We start from the raw sequence: 17,492 nt of genomic DNA, 5'->3' as shown, positions 1-17,492 counted from the left end.
TGCTTTGGGCCAACAACTCCACTATGTTTATCCTATAAATATAACCTATACTTAAATATAACCACTATGTTTATCCTATAAATATACATATATATGTGCAAAATGATATATGTGCAAATTGACTGCATCATTGTGATAACACAAAATTGGAAACACCCTGAATTCCATCAACTGTAGAGTGGTAAAATAAATTATGTGCACATATTGGAATCTATGGAACTGAAATAAGAATGATACATTATGTGGAAAAAAAGACAAAGCATGGAGGCAACATATGCCTGACTTCAAAATATACCACAAAGTTCAAGTAACCAAAACAGCATGTTTGGTTGACATAAAACAGACACATAGACCAGTGGAACAGAATAGAGAACCTAGAAATAAATCCACACATGTACATCCAACTGATTTGCATCAAACGCACCAAGAATACACCTGGGAGAAAGGAGTTTCTTCAATAGATGGTGCTGAAGCTGGGTGTAGTGGCACACGCCCATAGTTCCAGCTACTTGGAAGGCTGAGGCGGAAGGATCACCTAAGCCCAGCAGGTCAAGGCTGCAGTGGTCGTGAATGTGCCACTGCACTCCAGCCCGGGTGACAGAGTGAGACTCCAACTCAAAAAATAAAAATGGTGCTGAAAAAACTGGATATTCACATACAAAAAAATGAAACTAGACTCCTATCTTTCCCCATATGCAAAAATCAAATAAAAATGGGTTAACAACTTAAACAAAAGGCCCAAAACTATGAAAATACTAGAGGAAAACATAGCGAAAACACTACATGACACTGGTCTGGGCGAGGATTTTTTGAATGAGACCTCAAAAGTACAGAAAACAAAAAGCAAAAATAGAGATTGGTCAAGAAGTACAAAGTTAGAGTTAGACAGAAGGACTAAGTTCTGGCGTTTTACTGCACAACAGAATGACTACAGTTAACAATAATTTATTATATATTTCAAAATAGTTAGAAGAGAATATTTTGAATGCTCTCACCACAAATAAATAATAAATGCTTGAGGTGATGGATATACTAATTACCTTGATATGAAGATTTTACAATATATACCTGTATCACAACACCACAATGTACCTCATAAATATGTACAGTTATTACGTGCCAATTAAAACCAAAAACAGGCTGGGTGCAGTGGCTCATGCTTATAATACTAGCACTCTGGAACGTCTATGTGGGAGGACTGCTTGAGCCCAGGAGTTTGAGACCAGCCTGGGCAACAGAGCGAGACCTCATTTCCACAAAAAAATCAAAAAAATTAGCCAGGCGTGGTGATGCATGCCTATAATCCCAGCTACTTGGAAGACTGAGGCAGAAAGATCATCTGAGCCCAGGAGGTTGAGGCTACAGTAAGCCGTGATCTTGCTGTTGCATTCCAGCCTGAGTGACAGAGACTCTGACTCAAAAAAAAAATTTTTTTTAAACAATGATAGAATAATTTTAAAAGACAAGGTACATTAAAACATGTATAGATATTTCATGTTTAAAAAGGAGAGCATAAATATACTATTTATATATAAAAAACACATTTCTTTGCAAATGCACGAAAAAATCTCTACCAAGAAACTGATAACATTGGTTGCATCTGCCTGAAGGAAACAGGTATCAGAAAACAGGGCAGAAGGAAATGTTTTTCTTTTTATGTCCTTTGGAATTTTGTTTTTTTGAGATGGGGGTTTCACTACATTGCCTAGGCTTGTGTGAAACTCCTGGCCTCAAGTGATCCTCCTCCTCTTAGCCTCTCAAGTAGCTGGGTTCCAGGCACAAGACATCATACCAGGTGCCTTCTGAATTTTAAACCATGTGAGCCTATTAAATATTCAAAAACTTCAAAATATTTAAATCTTAAAATTAAAAGAAACTACTTTGTTTGCTGTCACATTACCCAGCCTGGATCCTCAGCTCCTATTCTGTCTCCTTCCTGCCATCCTTCCCTGAACTCAGCCTCTCAGAAGGGCACCACAAAGAAATAATAATGAAATTATGGATATGCTAATTACTTGATTTGAAGGTTATAGAATACGTGTATCAAAACACCACATTGTACCCCATAAATATGCACAGTTATGATGTGTCAATTAAACACAAAATTAAACTTAAAAAACAATGAAAGAGGCCAGCACTATGGGAGGCCACAGCAGGAAGACAGATTGAGTCCAGCAGTTCAAGACCAGCCTGAGCAACACAGCGAGACCTTGTCTCTACAAATAAAAATAAAAATAAATTAGCCAGGTGTGGTAGCACATGTCTAGAGTCCCAGCTAGTCAAGAGGTTAAGGAGAAAGGATCACCTGATCCCAGGAGGTTGAGGCTGTGGTGAGCCATGATCATGCCACTTCACTCTAGCCTGGGCAACAGAGTGAGACCCTGCCTCAATAACAAAAAAAGACAGAAAAATGAAATACCAAAAAAAAGACTATATTCTCTGGCAGCTAAACCTTGCTGGGGTAAATGAACAGATCACCTGATATATTTTTCATTGTTCCAAGTATCTGCTACCCACCCTTCCTGCTGCTATCAGGCCTGGTCACGTGACTTGCCTTAACCAATGAAATGTGAGCAGAAGGGTCACTTTCGGTCAGAAGTTTTAAGACCTGTCTCATGATTCTGTCATCTGCCACAAGATCAACAAGTCCCACATTCTCAGCACCGTCAGCCTCAGTCCCAATGATGACATGGAGCCACCTCAAAGCCAATCCAAGTGACCACATAGTATGAGCAAGAAATAAACCTTTGTGTTCTTAAGTCACTGAGATTTTCAGGCTCTCTGTTACCACAACATAGTTTATCCTAAGCTGACTAATTAATCACAGACTAATTTCAAAGCAAACTACAATTATGAAATATCATGTGGCTTTTTACCTCTGTTCTATATTCCCTAACTTTATCACTCTCTACAGTGTCCTCACCTGTAAAATGAAAATAATAACAGTATCTATTTCATAGAATCATTGAGGGTTAAATAGATCAACATGAGTTAAGTGCTTATTTTATGTAGCCCTTATTATTGTTTTTGTGTTGTAATGATTTATATTACTTGTTATATTATTATAATATTACTCTCTAAATGATAATCACTAATTTTTTTTTAATAGAGATACCGTCTTGCTAGGTTGCCCAGACTGGTCTCAAACTACTGGTCTCAAGTGATCCTCCCACCTCGACCTCCCAAAGTGCAGGGATTATAGGCATGAGCCACTAGGCCTGGCCGATAATCACTCAGTAATTTAACCTGGTCTATCTCCTGTGTCTCTCTTTAAGGAACAAGTAACTTGCTTGGCTCTTGATGCCCATACAGGTACCTTTCTCTTTCAGGTCACCATTTCCTCTGTTGTCTGCATTTCAAATTGTCCTAGTAAAGACTAGGTCATTCCCCTCAGCCTACCTTTCCCTAGCTGCACATTAGAACTGTGGAACCTTTTAAAAATACCTAGGTCTAAGTCCCAATCTAAATCCATTAGTAAGAAATGGGAAGGGGGAACAGATGAAGGAATTGAGAACCACACAGAGATGCTGGCATGTCCACAAGTCTGAACCAGGCAATCAATAATATATCATTAACATTATTCAAAATGCGAAGGAATTTTCATCACCTTTCCCTAAGAATCTTTTAACCATAAAACCCTACCACTGGGCTTGCTCTCCCCAAGATCAACAACCCAGGACTGGTCTTCTGCATCCTGGCCATGCTGTTGGCTGAAATCGCCATCTACCCATCTTTCCAGAAACCACACTCCTCTTTTGCTTTCTCTGACCATGGTCAGTCTCTTGGTTCCTTTGCCATCTCCCCAATTGCCAATCTGTCTGTCTGCTCCTGACTTCTAAATGTTGGTGCTCCCAGGGCTTTGTTCTTGATTCTCAATTCCTGCCATTCCCTCAAACTCCTGCATGTATCAGGATGTCATGTGATGAATATGTGGACAATCCCCATGTCCATATCCTCTACAAGTGACTTCTGCCAAGTTTCAGATTCCCAGTCCAATTTTCTCACTAATAATGTTTTCAAAGACCAACAATGACATAGAGAAAAATAAGTCTGTTTAAAATCAAACACATCAATTCCTCCAAAAATCCAATCCTTACTTTTCTATTGCATTTAGCACTCCCACTGTTCTCCAAGGCAGCAAAGCATGGTCAGTCAGTGTTCACCTCTATCCCTTTCCCTTTCCCTTTGTCAACACAAATATCATCTGGTTCCTAATTCCTACAGAACCTATCTCTAAATTTGTTTGCATTCTTATCCTTCCCAGATCATCCCCAAATCACCTCTTGGTCAAAGATGCCATTATACTACTCTTCCTTAGACCACTGCAATAGCCTTCCATGGCCTGTCTCCTCCAGTTTCTAAGTCATCTTGTAACTGAATTTTAAAAACTCAACTAAAGTTCAGTTCATCATGTTGTTTACTTGCTCACAAACTACATAACCACTTTGAAAATCTTAGGCTGGATGTTGTGGCTCACGCCTGTAATCCCAGCACTTTGGGAGGCCAAGGCGAGAGGATTACCAGAGCCCACAGGTTCGAGACCAGCCTGGGCAACATGCCGAGACCTCGTCTCTACAATGAATCAAAAAACCAGCAGCCCTTGGTGGCGCTTGGAAGGCTGAGGTGGAAAGATCGCCTGAGCCCAGCGGGTTGAGGCTGCAGTGGCCACAAGCAGCATGCCACTACACTCCAGCCTGAACGACAGAGTAAGACGCTGACTCAAAAGAAACCAACAAACCAAAAAAAAGAAAGAAAGAAAGAAAATCTTAGATGTTATTGACTGAAGTTGAACATCCAGTGATGCTACTTAGATATAGTCCAGCAGTGTATAATGTTCATCAAAGACAAGCACAAGAATATTCATAGCAGCTCTATTCATACGTAAAACCTGGAAACAACACCAATGTCAATCAATAGTAGGAAGAATAAATAAGTCACAGAATACTATACAGCAGGGGTTGGCATACTTTTTCTGGAAAGGACTATTAGTACATTTCTAGGATTTTAGGGTCTTAGGGTCTCTGTCACCACTGCTCAACTCTGAGCCATGGCATGAAAACAGTTGTGGCCAAAACATCAACAAACAAGTGTGGCTGTGTGCCAGCAAAGCTCTCTTTACTAAAATAGGTGGTGGGCTGGATCTAGCCCACGGCTGTGACTTGCTGACCCCTGCTATGCAGCAATGTCAATGAACCAACTGTAACGACAATCAGCAAGGAAGAATCTCTCACACATAATGCTGGACAAAACAAATTATCCCTTAATAAAGCTCAAAAACAGGCAAAGCTAATCTAGGAAGTTAGAAGCCAGAATAAGAGTTACCCTTGTGTTTTTGGTTTTAGGGATGGGGAGAAAGGACAGTCAAAGAACATAAGAGGAAAGGACTTCTGAGGTTATAGTAATGTTTTGTTTTTTGATTTGGGTGCTGGTAACACAGGTATATTTACTTGTGAAAATGTAACAAGATGTACAATTATGATACAGGCACTTTCCTATATGTATTTTACATGCAATAACAATTAACATTAAAAAGAAAAAAATCTGCAAGTTCTCTCAACCTTGTCATTTAATTACCAGTCTTCACCCTTCAAGTCAAGGTTCTTAAGACACACTACTCTGAACTCGCCCTACACTTCTCCATTCCCAGGCATCTACCCACAATATTCCTTGGATTGGAACATCTTCCCCGTCAGCTCCCACTGACCATTCAAGGTCAATTTCAAATGCCATTTCCTTTCCAAGGTTTTTCCCTATCCTTCTTTCCACTCCTAACCATACCATGTATGCTTCCCTAGGAAGAAAAGGTTGTCGATAGCACTGCATAATTCTACAATACCTAATTTGTATTTACTTATAACTATACAGTAGTTGACCCCTACTTCTTCAACTGTAATTATCTGAGGAAAAAAACTGTTTATTACACATCTTTGTAATGAGTCACCATTGTTCTTTTCAAAGAGCGGCTATTCCACTATTATTTTGGAATTATAATAAATCAAAGACAAACTGTTACTTTAGTACCAATTAAAAAAACTGTAAGTCCCAAAAGCTTAATAAAAAATATCTAGATGAAGCGAATATTTCCTGAGAGGCAACCTTAAAAATGTAAATGATAATAATTAGAGTTCTCAAGTTATAAAATCCTTCCATCCACATCTGAGAGTAAAGACATATATTAGACACATACTCACCTGAGGAATCTGCGTGCTTTTCCCACACCCCGTTTCTCCAACAATCACCACAGTCTGATAGTTTTCTATCAAGTATAAAATATGATTCCTAAGCTGAAAAAGAATAAGCACACATTGTAAATGACATATATTATTTCAAAAGACCTAAACTGTGATATTTAAATATTGTGAGATGAGCTGTTTCCAAAGGAAAGTAAATTTTAAAAAGAACTATCAAAATGTATGCCTAACTCTCAGGTACTGTTGGTATCAGTACAAGATGATACAACTGCAATTGAGTGTAATACTTACCAAAATATCTCACGTACATACCCTTTGATTCAAGACTTTGACTTATAACAAGTTATACCGAACACACAGCATACTCACTGCAGCACTGCTTATAATAGCCAAATATTCAAACAACCTAAATGTTCGTCAACAAGAGTTTGGTTAAACCAGTTATAAAACATTCCAATAATAGAATAATTTGCAGTTGCTAAAGAGAACAAGTGTCTATTTGTACTGATATAAAATTATCTACAGAGTATGCTAAGATAGCAAAGTGTAGAACAGTGTGAATGATACACTAGTATTTGTATTTTTAAAGAAAGGGTAAACACATATATGCTTGCTTATGTGTAGACTATCTCCAGGAAAAAACAAAACAAGAAACTAGTGACAATGCTGCCTCCAGAGAGGGGAATAGGAGTGTGAAGGAAACCCTCCGAATTTTATACAACATGCATTTTTATTTTCATTTATTAACTTGTAAAAAGTCCCAGAAAAAAATGTTTCACCTCTTCCTCTAAATCCAAGTTCACAATAAATCACCCAGGTTACATATATGTTTCAACTGAGCCTTTCTTTACCCATTCAGTGTGAGCAGAAACACTAGTCTGATCACTGAAAAGTCAGATAATTCCAACACCTTAGCTTCAGAAGATATTTTTGTACACACTTTTGATTATAGGCACATCTGATGGTCCACAAAGTAATGAAGGTATTGGAATGAAAACACATGGTTTGGAATGAAGTAAAAAACCTCCTAATTCTTCCATTCTGGTTATCACTCAGGTAATCTGGTACCACACCAACAGCACGCTTGGTAAGACTCAGAAGAGCTGGGATGTTGCCAGTTTCTAACTAGCATCTAGGGTATTTGTTAAAAATAAAGATTCCAGCTGGGCGCAGTGACTCATGCCTGTAATCCCAGCACTTTGGGAGGTGGAGGGGACAGAAGTGCCTGAGCCCAGAGGTTCAAAACCAGCCTGGGTAACTTGGCGAGACCTCGCCTCTACAATAAATCAAAAAATTAGACGGGCATGGTGGTGTGTGCCTGTAATTCCAGCTACTTGGAAGGTTGAGGCAGAAGGATCACCTGAGCCCTGAACATTGAGGCTGCAGTGGCTGTGACCACGCTACTGCACTCTAGCCAGGGCAACAGTGTGAGACTCTGACTCAAAAAAAAAGAAGATTCCTAGCCTTCATAGTTTTTGACTCAGCAAGGCTAGGGTGAGGTCCAGCAATCTGTATTCCCACAAGCACCCACAGGAGATTCTGCTGAGGTAGTCTAATGACTATAGTCTAGATGTTTTCTTCTGGGCTGCTTGGACTTTGTGTTTTGTTTTTGAATGAAAGAAGAAGAAAGATTTGAGTTCTTTGCAGGTATTTGGCAAATGCTAGATTCACTGGGTGAAGAGAAGGATGGATGGATGGATGGATGGATGGATAGATACATGGACAGGTGGTCAAAGAAAACTTGAAAGACAACTTGAATACAGATAAATGGAAAAACAGACAAGGCATTCCAGGAAATGAAAAAAAATAAGCAAAAAAAAGAAAAGAAAATGGAAATAAACAAACTATGCAAATTCTAGTAGCTAGGCATGAAAAGTTCAAGTTTGGTTTGAAAATGTGTTACTAGGTGTAGTTAGTATTAAAGGCCTTGAATGAAAAGTTAATGAGTCTGGGCTTCACCTGGGAGGCAGTGTAGGCTGTTTTAAGGAAAGTGGGCAGCAGCAAACAACACTGATTTGAGTGTGAAGAAACTGAAGGCATTAATTCCAACTCCATTTGCTAAAGGTTTAAAGGGTCTAAGAAGCATTGCAAGTGGAAAGAGTCAGATGTGTGACATTCAAGAGAGATAAAAAGATTTTCAGTTTAGTGACTGAAATAAGGATGCTATCACTTACAAGTGCAGTGAAATTAAACAAAGCTGATAAGTAGGATGGGACTGAGCTTCAGAGAGGTGGAGATGGCGGGAATAAGAGGACAACTTTGTATAACAGTATCCATGATCCAAAAAGAATGTCAGCTGTTCCATGAAGGGGCCATATAGGCAAAGTGACCCCTAAATGCTGAAGGAGCCGAGAAACCAAAAAACAAGACAGACAAATCGTTTGTCAGTAAAGGGTGTTTTACCAGGGGAATTTATAGACAGAAGTGTGGTCTGGTCAGCCACAGGTCAGGAAGACCTCCACCCTGTTACTCCCCAGACCCAGTGTTCATATACCATAGGCAAAAGGTATTATGTGCTCCAGTGAGGCAATTAAAGGCAACCCTCCAGACCAGGCAAGAATGCTATATGTGTCATAGCCTATAATTTGTGTGATGTGATAACATCAGGATTGACAAGTCTTACACTAAGGACAGTAAATAAAGTAGAAATCAGGAGGTATTCATGGGACTGGGGCTAACCAGAAGTCAAGATGGCAAATCAGCAACCAAGATGGAGTCACTTTCTGTCTCCACACCAGTCTACAGAAGGCAAACAAGGGAAAGGCTGACTTGTAATGGTGCTGGGAAAAAGAGGGTAATCTTTAAAGATTTGTTGCTGCTTTAGTTCCAACTTCTGTTTTTCAAGCTACTTTTACTTTTAGTTTGAATGGAGAAGGGAGTGGTGAAGGGGTAATTTTGTATGCTTTTCTCCATCTAGATTTATCCTTAACATTTTATAAAATCTCAATTGTGCTTAAACTCTGCTTTGCTTGCTTTGTATCAGTAACTTATACTCTTCTTACCATTTTAACTTCATTGGTACTTCTCAACATTTTGTTTTCTTTTTTTTAATTTGCTGTTTCACTTATTTTACCTTATAAGTACAGTTGGAGGACACAGAATAGTCAAGAAAAGGCCAAAACTTAAATTATTGAATAAACAATAATTTATTTTATACTTGAGCATTTCTACATGACACGTAACTTGCTAAACGCCCTGCAGAAATTACTCATCTGGTCCTCACAACAACTGTATGAAGTAGGTACTACTATTAGTCCCGAGTTGTAGATAAGAAAATGAAAGAACAGAATGGTAGAGCAAGGTCACAGGGCACACAAACGTTGAGGCTGGAGTTAGAACCCTGAAATCCAGCTCCAGAGCCCAGGCACTTCACCACGGCTCAAACCATATCCTGCAGTGGTGAGGAAACAGCAGTGAACCCATCGTCTCATCTCCTAAGTGTCAAACTCGTCAACATTCAAACATAATGAAGAGCTGGTCACTTGAGGAAAAATCCAGAGTGTCAGTTCATAAGTGACTAAAATGCATGGGTCCACATAAAACTCCAATTAAGGCAACGTGGCTAAATTAAGAAGGCTATTGTTTCATATCCATTTGGAGAAAAAATATATTTGTAGAAGAGGAATTCGCAGTTCAGTCTAGATAAAGGAACTCCCTGAGTATAAGAACTTGGCATCTGTCACCCACCACTGTCCAGGAGAAAGAGAGAAAGAGACACAGGTGCTGGAGGCATACCGATTTGGGTCACTCCAGAGGCATCCTGAACAGCAGGGAGAATTCATCACCCTCATCAGGAATATATGAAATAAATATTCCTCAAGTTTATCTAGCCAGCCTTTGGCTCTGCACTTCCCGATTACAATGTGGTTTCCCACATGGACTTGCCAACAGGAAGAAAGTGTGTCCATCAGCTGTGGTCATCTGTACTGAAAAAATATAGTTCACCATAAATGTATGTATTCTGAATGAATTCTGTTTACACTTTGGTCTCCTGCAGCTGAGCAAGTGTCCATTTCATGAATACTACTAAAATTAAGCATCTGGATGTGCACTTTCTATGCAGTAACCACACCAAAATCCCACCATTGTCTCAAAAGAAGTTAAAATCCTAACTGACCTCTTCAACTGAAACAACCCTGTATTCCCAAGTAATCTTGTTTAAAGGGATATCTTTAAAAATAAAGCAAGGCCAGGTGTGATAGCTCACACCTGTAATCCCAGCACTTTGGGAAGCTAGGCAAGAGCATTACTTGAGTACAGGAGTTGGAGGCCAGCCTAAGCAATATAGCAAGACTTAGTCTCTGCAAAAATTAAAAATTTCACCAAGTGTAGAATGACCTGAGCTCAGGAGGTCGAGGCTGTGGTGAGCCGTAATCATGCCACTGTACTGCAATGAGACCCCAACTCAAAATGAATTAATTAATCATAAGAAAGCAAAAGTTGTTCATATGTTGGTAATTTGGTACATAAAGTTCATTGTGCTATTTTCTCTACTTTTCTGTATGTTTTAAATTGTCCATAATTAAAAGCAACGAAGGGAAAAAAGAATGTCATTCCAATTCTTTCATTTTTCCAATATGTAAAATCTAACTGAAAAAACCTTAAGGACTTTCAAGACTTATAAGGTTAGCAACACACACACATTTTGAAAAGTAATCCCTTAGGATAAAAGTTTCTCTGAGATCACTGTGTTCTCAAGAATCATTAAGAGGACCTTACTCCCTTCAGCACCAAACGTAAAGCAATTGCAGACACAGATTCAAGTCCACAGCTGCACATGCTTGTTTGACGTACCTTGAACACCGGCAGCTTCTGCCTCTGCTGCTCGATGGAAAGGGCAGCATACGGATTGTAAACAACTGTTGTCCCAGAGTTTTCAGTGAGACTTTGTCTCTCTTCCGAGATGCTGACCCCTGGCCCCTCTGTACCTGCAGCAGAAATGTTTTTTTCAGATTCTCTGATGCAGTGAACAGAAAAAGGTATTAAGGTTACACATTTTCAAAGACAAAGATACAAGACAGAAGCAATGCTTTTTATCTCAAACTACTAAAAGGGATTCAACTTTAACTTTAGAAAAGCATCTAGAAAAGTACCTATCAGGACCATAAAAAACTTCCCTAAAAGCTTCAAGGCAGTGCCAAGAACAAAGGAGATGGCAGTCTCACTAGGCTCCAAGTCAGTCACCAGTACTGTATATTCCAGGGAATGGTGGCTTCAGCTCTGGCTTCCACGTCCATGTTATTGTTAAATTCTTAACAAAAATGAAAGAAACCGAGTGGGAATTAGCTGAGGCAAGGATGAATCTTGCTACTGCAGGATGGCAACAAAGTTCAGGGACAGGAAGACAAGGACTCAATGCAGCCACTCACTGCCTTCTCCATCTCTCACCCTGGTACCTCACAGGTTCCTTTCAGTCCCTTAGATTGGCTTCTTGCTAGGAAAAATGACAAACTGGTGCTCAGGACAGTGAAGAACAGGGAAGCTATAACGCATCAAGAAGACTTGTTGAAGGTATCAGACTTTTAGCCTGGAAAGGAAACATGCTCAGGAGAAACATGGTTCAAATTTTATGATCAGCTTCCATAACTTTTCATGCTGATTTGTTTGTTTATCCCTAGGATAGAACTAGAAGTAACAAGTAAATGACACAGGGCCTAGAATTCGCTCAACATAAGGAAGGTATTTCTAAAAGGTGAAGCTGTTCAGTACGGGAGTCTGCTGCCTTGTGAATCAACAAAATCCTCGCTAGAAGTTCAAACATGTGCTAGACAGCAGCCTCCTATTGGGGCACCACAGGCATAACTACCAAAAACTATCATCTCCAGGGTCATCTGAACTCAGAATCTGTGATGCAATGTGAGAAAGTGCATGGGCTTTGTGACAAGAATATTCAGCCCAGTGACTTATTTTTATACTTTTTAGGGGTCCCAGATTCCTTCAACAATCTGATAAAGGCTGTGAACTCCCTCTCCTTAAAAATACACCAGAATATAATTTGCCAGAATATAAAATAATGGGGTTCTGTGCACTAAGTTTAGAATCACTGTTTTAAATATCCAACCTTTTTCCATTTGCTTCCAAGAACACATTTGTGTTCCAGAAGTTCAAGACTGCCAAAAATCAGGTAAGTGGGGCACTGTTGTATTGCTTTTGCCAAAATGCTAATCCTCCTTTCAACAAGATAAAAGAATAGGACCTGGAACAAAGCCTGTGCTCAAAGAAGTGGGTTTCCTTTCCTGTCTTCCCTTATTATCACGATATCTTAATATTTCCTTGTAATCTTTACCCAAGAAAATTGCTGCAAAGAACACCTTATCTTCACCTGTTGTGTTTTTGACCTGATTCCCTCCCGTGCAAACCAAATTTTAAACCTTCACACCCTCTCAGGAATATTTTAACATTGCTCCTGCAAGGTCTCCTACTTCCTCCTACACCAGGATTTATCCCACCATGTGTCTTCCACACTACCCCATCCCTCCCTTGCCTCTAACCTACAGACCAGTCCATCTCAGTATACTGTCACGAGAATAGTTACTGTCAGTCAATGAACAGCATATCTTCATCCTTACAAAAGACTTCATTTAGTCAAACCAGAACCCATGGCCCACTCTGGCTGCTTATGGTTTTTTCCTTGAGTGTATGCTCAAGGCTTAAGGGAGTAACAACTTCATGATTTTTGCAAACCATAAACATCTTCACTTCTCTATTTTAACAAGGCTGATGCGTTTTATCCCATATTACCTTTAACCCAGTGTTTAAAAATTTGAGTGGTAACCCATTAGTGGGTTATGAAATCAATGTAGTAGGTCATACCACATTTTTTAAATAATGAAATAGAACAGAAAGTATCAAAGCACATTCCAGAAAGCAATACTGTTTTTGTACAACTTTTTTCAGTTGTTTATGTGTGCTAGATCACAACACCATATATTATTTGCTGGGGGTCAGGTCAAAAAAGCTTCAAAGCTATTGCTATAACATTTTTGTCAAGTATATGGTCAGCAATCATTAAACACTTAACAAATGAGCAAACGAAACTGGACAGGCCCTTCTGGTCCATGTGTGCTAGCAAATTAAGTAAAAGTTTCTCCTAGAATAATCTCAGGCAGATCATACAAGGCTCTTAAGTCATACTCCTAAAGTAGAGATCACAAACTGGTGGTTTAAGGTCCTCAGACATGTATTGTTAAAATCTTTCAAATAGTTCATTTAAAACAATATGTAAAATTTTCCCATTAAAATCTGGATATTAGGCTTCTTTTTTTTTTTAATTTTTCTTTTGAGTTGGAGTCTCACTCTGTCACCCAGGCTGGAGTGCAGTGGCAAGCTCACAGCCACAGCAGCCTCTACCCGCTGGGTTCAGGTGATCCTTCTACCTCAGCCTTCCAAGTAGCTGAAACTACAGGCACGTGCCACCACGCCCAGCTAATTTTTTGATTTATTGTAGAGATGTAGTATTGCCAAGTTGCCCAGGCTGGTCTCAAACCCCCAGACTCGGGCAATCCTCTCACCTCTGCCTCCCAAAGTGCTGGAATTTCAGGTGTGAGCCACCACTCCCAGTCAGCCTTCTTTAAATAAAAATTTTTAAAAATCAGGCAGCTCTGAGTCCCCGTGATAACAGTTAGATGGACCCAAGTACATCCTGCTTTAGAAAGCATATGCAAGCTTCAGTGTAGATCTACATTGTTGTATCTAGCCAGTGTGTGCACATGCTAGTCTGCCACAGTCCCCACCCCTGCTTGTTACCTTCACCCAGCAGCTTCACTCATTTAGACTGTCTGAATGATCTCTGTAGCTATCTAAGTCTGTGACTTCTGGTCTACAAAGTATGTTCATAACTCCAATGTCTAGCCTTATATGCAGCTTCAACCACCTTCCTGTCCTTCACCTTACATTTCCCACAACCTATTTCATATCTTGATCTTGAGTCATCTCATCCATAAAACAAGAGCATTATCGCCATTATAAATGCTGTGACTTTTTAATAAGACACTGTAAGTGAAAGTGACTAGCACAAAACAAGGGCCCAATAAGAATGTACTAAAGCTATTCTCATCTCAATTAATGACAACACAGTTTACCCTGACCAGTGGTTTCCAAACGGTAATGCATGCTGAAATGCCCTAGAGAATGTTTAAAATAATGATGCCAGGCTCCTAGCTCTTAAGTTCCAATTTATTGGCATGGAATACAAAAGGACATCAGGACTTTTTAAAGCTTCCCAAGTGATTCAGCTATAAAGCAAAATTTGAGACTCACTAACCTAGACAGTCATCCAATACAGAAACTGAGTCATTAGTGACTTCACCTTCTCCCACACCTACCTCTCAAAGTCTAATAGGCCCTTCCTGTCATTCCCAAGCCAGAATTGAGGTTTTTCAATATCCTGCCTGGATTTTAGTATTAACAGTATCCTCTTAAGAGTGTCCCTGACTCTCGTTTCCTCCTCCGTCCATCCTCCACACCACTGCCAGTTCTTTTTAAAGTAAACCTGATTGTGTCATTCCCCTGCTTAAAAACAGTGAAGTCCAAAATGTCTAACTTGCCATGGAGACTTTCCACAATGAAGCCCCTACCTACTACCATTCTAGCTTCATCTTCTGCAACACTCCAAAATATAACCTACCACTTAATACCTCACACTACTTAATTATTTTGGTATTTGGAACACTCTTAAGGCAAAAATCTCATTCTGCCTTTGTTCATGCTGCACCCTTTGCCTAGAGTTGCATTCCTCTGTCTCTTCATGAAATAAAGTCTTATTCATCCTTCAATGTTCACTCCAATAATATCTCTACCTTAGTAAATTATTTCTTATCCATACATTCAACTTTTCCCTCCTTCTTCCATACTTCCATATAATAATAAGTTACATATCTACTGGTAAGAGCCTTTCATCTATTACACTCATTTAATCCTCACAGTATTCCTTTGGGTCAGTACTATGCCCAATTTACAAATGGGATAACTGAGGCTTTGAGAACTTAGGTGACTCTGTCAAGTCTTCAGGTTAATAAGTGGTAGTGAAGATGGGCACCACAGTCTGACTCTAGAGCCCATCTTCCTCACCATACTGCCTTATTTTGACTCATTTTAAAATCTCTTCTAGAGGACATCTAACTTCATATTCAGTTGAGAGAGGGCGACAGCACCTGGAAAACATCTTGGTCATCTATATTTGTCTCCTGAGTACAGAGTTAGGTGTGCAGTAAGTATACTTTCAATGAACGAACTAAGTAACAATAGAATTCTTATAGTAATTCCATATTTTTTAACCAAAATAGTAACTTGGCCTTATTTTCAACAGTTTAGTCAGGTCTTTATTACATTTAACACTTTCACCCATTACTACAGGCCTGAAAAATAAAAGGCATCTCCTTACTTAATGAGATCTTAATTTGGACTGCAAATGAAACTCAGAATGGATAACTGGCTGATATGTTTAGGTGACAAATTACAGATTTTAAAAAAGATTTAAAGTCCAGGCACAGTGGCTCATACCTATAATTCCAGCACTTTGGGAGGCCGAAGCAGGAGATCGTTAGAGACCAGTCTATGCAATATTGTAGACCTCATCTCTACAAAAAAAATCAAAAAATTAGCCAGGCATGGTGGCACACGCCTGTAGTCCCAGCTACTCGGGAGGCTGAGGTAGGAAGATCACTTAAGATCAGGAGGTTGAGGCTGTTATGAGCCATGATCATGTCACTGCACTCCAGTCTGGGCAACAGAGTGAGACCCTGACTCAAAAAAAAAAAAAAAAAGATTTAAGCACACCTCTTGCTTGGGTTTATCTCTTACATAGCTTATATGCATGGTCAGAATTTCAGGGACTACTCTAAAACACCCTTTAAAAGCTTTCCTAATATTACCTAATCTGTGTCATTTCACTTTTGCTGCAATGTACTTTGCACATCTAGACTGCGGGGGTGCAGGTGGTGGGAAAAAAAAAAGTTGGTAAAATGTTCAAAAAATACTTTGTTTTATAAGAAACTTATGGATAGGGAGGAAGTAATGCATCTAGCATGGTCTGGCATATTGAATACACAATGAATTAAAAATCTGATTAATGATTAATCACTAAAACAAAACAAGCAAAGCATTCTGTTATTGTGATTCGTGTTAGTCTCCAAGAGAGAAAGCTGGTAGCAACCAATATGAAGGAAAGTGTTCACATTCTGGTAGACATTGGGAGTAGACAGGAGTTACTCTGAAAGGAAATAACATACTTTCCCCTTTTTTTTTTTTTTTTTGAATTGGAGTCTCACTCTGGCCCAGACTGGAGTGCAGTGGCACGCTTCTGGCCACCGCAGCCTCGACCTACTGGGCTCCGGTGACCCTTCCGCCTCAGCCTTCCAAGTAGCTTGAAGTACAGGTGCGTGCTACCACACCTGGCTAATTTTTTGATTTATTGTAGAGATGACACTTTCCCTTTTTATGAGCACTTAAGTCAGACAACGCGTTGTGCTCGTTATTCAAGTCCACAGGATGTCATTCTGCCCATTGTACAGGTGAGGGGGCCAAGGCTCAGAGGCGTTAAGTGACTTGCCCAAGGTCACCTACTACTATAAGACAGGGAGTAAAATTCGAACACAGGCACTCTGACTCCATAGTTTGAGCTCCCAATCAATCCCTGAGCAGCATCGCTTGTCTGGCACCCAGTAAAATGGCACGCGTGGAAGCTTTAAGATTCCCCATTTCGCGTTTGGCAGGACAGAAATCAGGAAGAGGAGAACGAAGTAAAAGGAGGCTGGGGAACTTTAACGAGGTCAGAGTTTCTGTCCAGGCTAGGTACGGACCCCGAATCCCTCGGGACCACTGGGGGAGACGGAGCCGTAAAGTCCACCTGCACGGAGGCGGCAGTGCCTTGCTCGCCGAGGTCAGGCCTCTGAGCAGATCTGCAGGCCCCACGGTGTGGGCAGCGGCGCCAAGACCGAAGTCAGGACGCCGCAACTGCCCAGGGTTCAGTCGAAGGCCTTACCGGGTCGCCAGAACTTCACAGGTCCCATGGGCGCAGCCATGCTGGGGTGAAAGGTCACAAGGAACGCTCCACCCCGCCGCCGCACGCGAGCCCCCGAGGGCCCTGGGGGCGTGGCCCGCGAGGAGCCTCTCTCTGCCAAGGCGGATCCGGCGGCGTGACGGCCACGCCCCCATGGCCCCCGCCTCCTCTGAGCCACGTGACCCACGGCCCTACACCCGCGAGGGCTGCGGCCCGCCCCCTGTGCCACGTGATTCCGCCCGCCATATTGGGGAAAAGGCGCGCGCCTCTGCCTCCTTGTTAAGCTTGGTGGGTCGGTGTTC

General features: G+C 40.6%; 1 protein-coding gene across 1 annotated transcript in view; it reads right to left on the bottom strand.

The window, feature by feature from the left end:
• Window positions 1–17,236, bottom strand: part of DHX35 (DEAH-box helicase 35) — a gene marked incomplete at its 3' end in the record, with an annotated part of 88,265 nt that extends 71,029 nt beyond the window's left edge. Inside the window, exons 1-3 of the mRNA XM_008070126.1 lie at window positions 17,173–17,236; window positions 10,986–11,119; window positions 6,192–6,284 (exon numbers count right to left, since the gene is read on the bottom strand). Of these exons, the coding sequence (XP_008068317.1) occupies window positions 6,192–6,284; window positions 10,986–11,119; window positions 17,173–17,212 (267 nt within the window). The remainder of the gene's footprint in view (window positions 1–6,191; window positions 6,285–10,985; window positions 11,120–17,172) is intronic.
• Between the last annotated feature and the right edge of the window lie 256 nt (window positions 17,237–17,492).

The sequence above is a fragment of the Carlito syrichta genome, unplaced genomic scaffold (genome assembly GCF_000164805.1).
Source record: "Carlito syrichta isolate Samal-C Ts95f unplaced genomic scaffold, Tarsius_syrichta-2.0.1 Scaffold313042, whole genome shotgun sequence".
Classification (NCBI taxonomy): Eukaryota; Metazoa; Chordata; class Mammalia; order Primates; family Tarsiidae; genus Carlito; species Carlito syrichta.
Note: the sequence above shows the minus strand (reverse complement) of the source record. Positions and strands in the feature narration are given on the sequence as shown.